The sequence below is a fragment of the Chelonoidis abingdonii genome, chromosome 10 (assembly GCF_003597395.2).
Source record: "Chelonoidis abingdonii isolate Lonesome George chromosome 10, CheloAbing_2.0, whole genome shotgun sequence".
NCBI classification, from domain to species: Eukaryota; Metazoa; Chordata; order Testudines; family Testudinidae; genus Chelonoidis; species Chelonoidis abingdonii.
Window position 1 is genome coordinate 62843077 of NC_133778.1, and position 7560 is coordinate 62850636.

General features: G+C 39.4%; 1 protein-coding gene across 1 annotated transcript in view; it reads right to left on the reverse strand.

Moving 5' to 3' along the window:
• Positions 1–6230, reverse strand: part of ACMSD (aminocarboxymuconate semialdehyde decarboxylase) — a 54831-nt gene extending 48601 nt beyond the window's left edge. The window contains exons 1-2 of the mRNA XM_075069830.1: positions 6192–6230; positions 5266–5310 (exon numbers count right to left, since the gene is read on the reverse strand). Coding sequence (XP_074925931.1) covers positions 5266–5310; positions 6192–6230 — 84 coding nt within the window. The remainder of the gene's footprint in view (positions 1–5265; positions 5311–6191) is intronic.
• Positions 6231–7560: the final 1330 nt, after the last annotated feature.

Genomic DNA, 7560 nt, shown 5'->3' on the forward strand with positions numbered 1-7560 from the left:
TGGGTATTCACCCACGAAAGCTCACGCTCCAAAACGTCTGTTAGTCTATAAGGTGCTACAGGATTCTCTGCTGCTCTTATGGATATGTTATTGGAGCTAGTGATTCAACACCAATAGCGACTACAACAGCTAATTTTCCTATTGTTTTATTCTTGAACAAATTGATGAGATGTAACCCATCAATACCTGCAAGGTCTGAGAGTTAAGAGATACTCTTAGCTGCTTCTGTTGGGTAATTGGAATGCATGAAAGTTGAGCTATGGGAGTCAACTGGATTAAGTTAAGTCTGGACCCTGCAGATTCCACCTGTGTGTGTTAGGGATGCATGAGTGTAGAGCAGACATGTTGGAGACGAGCAGTGACGGGATCTGCGATTACACTGATTTAGTGGCTGGGAACCCCTCTGTAAAGGGTGTGGAGGAATAGTACAGTGGATGGCAGCTGGATGCAGTGAAGCCCTAAAGCCTGCTCCAAGCTGAGGGGGCACATTCTCTCCAACTCACACCTAGTTTCCGCCCCCAACACACACAATCAGTTGACTGACGCTCCTGGAGGAGAGGTGAATTTCACTCTGTGTACATCTATTCTGCAGTGTAAAATAACAGTTAATTCAGACTATTCCTTGTTATGAACACAGACATACACTTTCTTAAATTAATAAAATTACACTCATTGCAGCAGGCATACTCAGTTGCATGTCTCCTCTCTATGAGGAGTTAGGCTGTTTTTAACCTTGAATATGTTATTAGCTTCATACATCATTCACAAATATATTTCCCTGATAAATATTTTAAAACCTCTTTTTCTCTCCCTTTCTGTGCCACCTTGACAGGTTGCCAGAATGAGCTGGCAGCAATATTACAGTTTGAGAAAATGACTCACAATATTATAACCAGTAATTACAACTCCACAATCCTGTTTCTCTGGCAAAATCCTTTAAAGTCTATTAGAATTGATTTTCTAAATAGATGGGGATAGCTTAGCCATACATTCCAATAAATTTTAAAAATCCAGTATCAAGCCACTGTTGATTATTATGTAACATGCAGGTAGCAGGATATTTGGGATAAGGGAAAGGCCTAGTGGAATTAAAGATTTTGTCATATAAAAATAGACTATGTGCCCTTTATTGAGTTACCACTGGGAGTATTTCAGTGAGCGCACTAGACTTTTAATTCTTTCTTCAGAGTCTGCTAGCATCTAAAGGACTCATATGTATTTTCTTTTATTAATACTGAAAACAATGTTAGACAGATTTTAATTTCACCAAGGGACCTGTCTGCTGTTAATACATAAATACTGAAAGATAAAAAGAAACCCTTTCCATGCAATATCAGGCTATGCAATATGAAAGAGTTTCTAATAAGCTAAGTGCCAGGCTATAAAGAATTGCAATTGCTGCTTTCATTGTGTTAATTGAATTTTGCATGATCAGGGATGTGCCACTGATCAATCCTGAACCCTCATATTTGTGTGTAATTCAGGAAAAGCCTGTTTTACAGAACAAACTGCCGTTCCTCTTATTCACCTGACCAAATTCACTCAGATCAATGAGATTACCCATATGAGTAAGGCAAGCAAGATTAGCCCAACAAAAAAATGAGAGCTGGAAATCCAGTCATGTTGCTACAGTCTCTGGATGCTACCATTAAAATGCACATGATCCTGACACTTTCAAAATACAAAATTATGTAGTAATTTTGTAAAGTTAATTGGAAGCAGATTTTGCAGTAATGATAAACACATGGATCCTGAGGAAAACTGTTCATGTTTCCAAACCAATGGCTAGAGTGGAACCGTCAGACAAGGTACTAAGAGATCTCTATTCTTAAGGCTTAATCAATTTACCTAGGACATAATTTAAGATTTGTATGACATCTCCTCCTAATAGCACCCGGAGTTTTATGCTTTAACAAATTTATGTGGAAATTAAGACACAGATTTAAGAATCAGTTGTCTGAAATCAGTTGAGCAACATGACAAAGTTTCTTATCATCAGGCTCATCAGTTTCATTCAGAATTTCATTCCTTTGAAAAAATACGTAATTCATTTTTTATAGTTTGATTCTTTTTTACAGAATCTTATGAGAAGTTTTTTCCTCCTCTCATCGTAAGACACATTTTCCCTTGGTCCAGTTCTATGCAAAGGACTTTATTCCCTCCCAATGACAGTAACATCCAACCTACTCTGACAGAGGCAGCACTGGATAGCCCATAGTGCTGCGACTACTAGCTTGCCACAGGGTTCCAACTGAATCTTTAAAAAATTCCATGGTTTATAATTCCAATGATGTTGGGGACATTGGAATGTTCTTGCAATAAACAGATGTTGCATTTTATCAAACTCCTCAACTTTATTTTTATTACTCGTGTGCTCACACAGATGCACACACAGACACACACAGACTGTGATTTTCCAAGCTGCCAAAGGATTTGGATGTCCAGTTCCTATTCTGTAGCCTGAGCTATAGATTATATATTAATTATATTGATCACTTAAGAATTCTCAATTATCACTTTGAGGGTTGACAGGTTCTTGTCTCGAGATCAGTATTATTAAAATCTATTAAGATTAATAGGAAAAAAGCGTCTAAATTCATCAAGTAGCTTGGAAAGTCTCAATCTGTGTTTTACATAACACATGTAAAGGTTATAACTCTTGTGAGGAATCATGGGAGTAAGGCTTTTTTTTGTTTGTTTGTTTTTTTAAGCAGAGCAGCTCAGTTACTCTCTTTGTGAGACTAAAGCTGAAGGGGATGCTGAGGCAACAACCTGAAAATTCCAAACACTAGATATTTATTCTTTTTGTGGTGTTGTGCAGATTCAGTCAATCAAATATTACTCATTCCTCTATCTCTCAGTGCAGAGGTCCCATTTGGAAGTCACGTCTGAACCTCAGAAGATGGGAGCAGATTAACTGTAACTCTGTCTTGTTAAACTCACCATCTAGCCTGCCAAGTATTTAATAATGTAACTGGTTTTAGTTAGTTGACTTAAATGGGAGTGTGCACATGCTTAAAGTAAAGCATGTGCTCAAGTTCTTAGCTGGACTAAGGACGTCTCTCCTTTTTGCACTCTCAGCTGTGCACCTTGTGTCTTGCTGCTCACTATATATAAATCATTCTTCCTATTCTTACCCACCAGATACCTCCTCCTTTTCTTCAGATCCCTCTTTAGCTAACTACCTAGGCATCACCACAGTATGAGCACCTCACAGTCATTAATATTCTCACAACAACTCCATGTGGCAGGCAGATGGGGAACTGAGGCAGGAGCCTAAGGAAGCACAGGAAGTATGTGGCTGTGATGTGAACTAAATACAAGTTTCTTGAAGTCCAGTCCAGAGCCTTGTGCACTAGATCATCCTCCTTATCCTACCTCTTCAAGCACCCACTCTTCCTTTGTCAACACAATACAATCCTGGGACCCAATGCAGCACCTACTGAAGTCAGTGGAAAGCTCCCATTAACATCCCTGGGCAATTGGGTTAGGATCCTGAAGTGTTAGTTTGCCTCTTCGCTTGTGTTCATTTGTCCTGTATTATTTACCTCCTCAGGGAAGGCTTTGTGTCTTGTGTGTAAACTTATGGCACTATAAACTATTTTATTTATTATTATTACCAACAAATTATTCTTAAATTTTATTTTATGGGCTCAATTGTTGCTAGCTTTGCACAAATCTATGAGGGATAAGGAGAGAGTATAAGGAACCTTCCCTTCTTTGTGAACCTGAGGTGGCTGGATGGATTGGCAGTCCCTGCGCTCCACTGAGGGCAAGGACTGCTCCAGGCTAGTTCCATTAATCATGCTAACCTCTCCAGAAGGCTGGGGGCCTGGGAAGGGAGCTGGCTCATCCTAGAAGGGAGTGAAATATGTTCTCTCTGTGCTGCTAGTGGCATCTTGAGATACAATGCATTCTGTATCGCCTGCTAAGGCAGGTCACTTCTGCACTGCCCCTTGCTGCAGGTTCTGGTTATATACACTACAACTATAGCAGGTTGGAGAAAAAAAATTAGAAAAATGAGTTTTTCATTGGAATTTGCCAATTTATCAAAACCAAAAATGTCCTGTAGCGATAATTTGATTTTGACAACGTTCTGACTAAACACTCCCTGCCATGTAGGTGTCCTGGAGCCCACCTGACTCCTTCCCTGCCTGCCTGCACGTTGGGGATCCCCAGGCTCCCATGGTCAGCAGCAGCCCACAAGGTGGACTGCCTCAGAGCTCCCTTCCTATCTAGGGAGAATTTGGGAGTTTTGTTGAGAATTGAAACAAAAGCAGATTTTGAAATAACAAAATCCTCCGGAAAATGGAATTACCTTTCTTTTCACAGGGTTAGCCACAGAACTGAAAAATCAATTATGCACACAGCTCGGTGTATAGTATGGCCCCCAAAAGGCTGCATACTGTTCCGACTGAAAACAATGTTCTGTCTTTGCTGTCCTTGCTAAAAGCTGAGGAAAAAATTACTCTCTTCTTTTTGAAAAGTTCTTTGTTCTAGTTCTTTAACTTCTATAAATATATGATTAGATAGTTCCATTTGTGTTTTCTTTTCCTTCTAGACTGCCATATAATGTCAGAAGATCTGGGTCAATTTCTAGGTTAAATTCTAAAATTGGTGATTCTATGGAAAAAAAGTTTTTAATTTGATCTAAGTTATGCTTTTTTATTATTAAAATCCATTTTTTTAGATTCTGAATACAGTAGAACCTCAGAGTTACGAACACTTCGGGAATGGAGGCTGTTCGTAATTCTGAAATGTTCGTAACTCTGAACAAAATGTTATGATTGGGCTTTCAAAAGTTTACAACTGAACATTGACTTAATACAGCTTTGAAACTTTACTGTGCAGAAAAAAATTCTGCTTTCCTTTTATGTTTTTAGTAGTCTATGTTTAACACAGTACTGTGTACTCTCTTTACTTTTTTTTGGTCTCTGCTGCTGCCTGGTTCCAAATGAGGTGTGTGGTCAGTTCATAACTCTGAGGTTCTTCTATATTAGGCTGTGGTAATTATGAAGACTGCTAGATAATATTTCAAATTGAGATTAGAAGGCAGTCAGGTCATCTTATACCCTATCTCAGTCTTTTAACAGAAAGATCTATGGTGATATTTCAGTGTTTGGAGTAATCTTGTTTCCTAAAAAGATGCATCTTAATGACGCTGCAAGTTAAACATTGGCCATCAACCTTATTGGCACTCTGCTTTTTAAAGGGTACAGGTGGCTGACACCACAACAATGCCTTACGGAATGAGAACCAGCATACCTTGCAATGGTGGTCCAGTTGAACCCATCCGCCATAACCATATCTCTGTGAAGGAAGAAAGAAAAGGCCAGTGATTAGACAGTGGTGTGGAATGAAAATCAAAGGCTCAGTTCATGCAGCTAGACAGATCCAAGTGCAAGATGACCCTCATGGATAAAGCCTTCCCTCCCAAATAGCAGCATCTCCCTCAGGAGGAGCCAGAATAGGGCAAAGAGGAGGGGGAAGTAACGGCAAAAAAGAAACTCAAAGAGTCACGAAGAAAAGAGGAGGAGGAGAAGAACTGAAATAAAATAAAAATATCCACTGCTCTAGTGTGGGAGACACAATAGCCTTTTGTGGGCATGCTTAGGTACCATAGATAGTCATCTAAGAAGTAGTTAAGACAGACCCATCCCCTTTTAAGAGTGTTTTCCACTGACTTCTTGAATTTCTATGATTCATTTTCATCGTTAATATCCTTTTAGAGCTTTATTAACTAAAAGTGGATGCAAAACCACATTTTCTTTAGGCTGTCAAAAGTGGGACTGTTTCATCTGATGAACGGCAGCTAGAATGGGTAGTGCACTTACATACTTATGGTGCACATATTGTCAGGATCTCAACTGGTGTTAATTGGCATTACTTCACTGAATTGAGTTGAACTACATTGATTTACACCAGCTGAAGATCTAACATAGGATATATGCATCCATGTTTGTGAGAAACTATGTCATATCCAGTGTGTATTACATGCAGCTATGTAGCTATACTTCATCCATATAACCTTACATATATACTCATTTAGCATCCAACTAGCTATTTGCACAGCTTTCTTCACAATAATGTTATCTTCATCTGCACAGTGTTTTCTGTTCCAATGATGCACATATGGAAGATTCAGTTAGATAAGGTTAAGACATTTTTACCAGAAAACCTCAGTTAAATACCTCGGATCTGGAGAAAGCTTCTTGAAGCTCTGAATACATATCCAGAACAGATAATAACAATTGAGAATTGTCAATTCCCCCTGGAATAAGTTAATCATAGAATATCAGGGTTGGAAGGGACCTCAGGAGAGGTCATCTAGTCCAACCCTGTGCTCAAAGCAGGACCAATTCCCAACTAAATCATCCCAGCCAGGGCTTTGTCAAGCCTGACCTTAAAAACCTTTAAGGAAGGAGATGCACTCATGCCAACAATCCTAGCATAGAATATCAGGGTTGGAAGGGACCTCAGGAGGTCATCTAGTCCAACTGCCTGCTTGAAGCAGGAGCAATCCCCAGACAGATTACTTACTGTGCAGAAAAAAATTCTGCTTTCCTTTTATGTTTTAGTAGTCTATTTTAACACAGTACTGTGTATCTCTTTACTTTTTTTGGTCTCTGCTGCTGCCTGGTCCAAATGAGGTGTGTGGTCAGTTCATAACTCATGAGGTTCTTCTATATTAGGCTGTGGTAATTATGAAGACTGCTAGATATATTTCAAATTGAGATTAGAAGGCAGTCAGGTCATCTTATACCCTATCTCAGTCTTTTAACAGAAAGATCTAGGTGATATTTCAGTGTTGGAGTATCTTGTTCCTAAAAGATGCATCTTAATGACGCTGCAAGTTAACATTGGCATCAACCTTATGGCACTCTGCTTTTTAAAGGGTACAGGTGGCTGACACCACAACAATGCTTACGGAATGAGAACCAGCATACCTTGCAATGGTGGTCCAGTTGACCCATCCGCCATAACCATATCTCTGTGAAGGAAGAAAGAAAGGCCATTGATTAGACAGTGGTGTGGATGAAAATCAAGGCTCAGTTCATGCAGCTAGACAGATCCAAGTGCAGATGACCCTCATGGATAAAGCCTTCCCTCCCAAATAGCAGCATCTCCCTCAGGGGACGCCAGAATAGGCAAAGAGGAGGGGAAGTAACGGCAAAAAGAAACTCAAAGAGTCACGAAGAAAAGAGGAGGAGGAGAAGAACTGAAATAAAATAAAAATATCCACTGCTCTAGTGTGGAGACACAATAGCCTTTTGTGCATGCTTAGGTACCATAGATAGTCATCTAAGAAGTAGTTAAGACAGACCCATCCCTTTTAAGAGTGTTTTCCACTGACTTCTTGAATTTCTATGATCATTTCATCGTTAATATCCTTTAGAGCTTTATTAACTAAAAGTGGATGCAAAACACATTTTCTTTAGGCTGTCAAAAGTGGGACTGTTTCATCTGATGAACGCAGCTAGAATGGTAGTGCACTTACATACTTATGGCACATATTGTCAGGATCTCAACTGGTGTTAATTGCATTACTTCACTGAATTG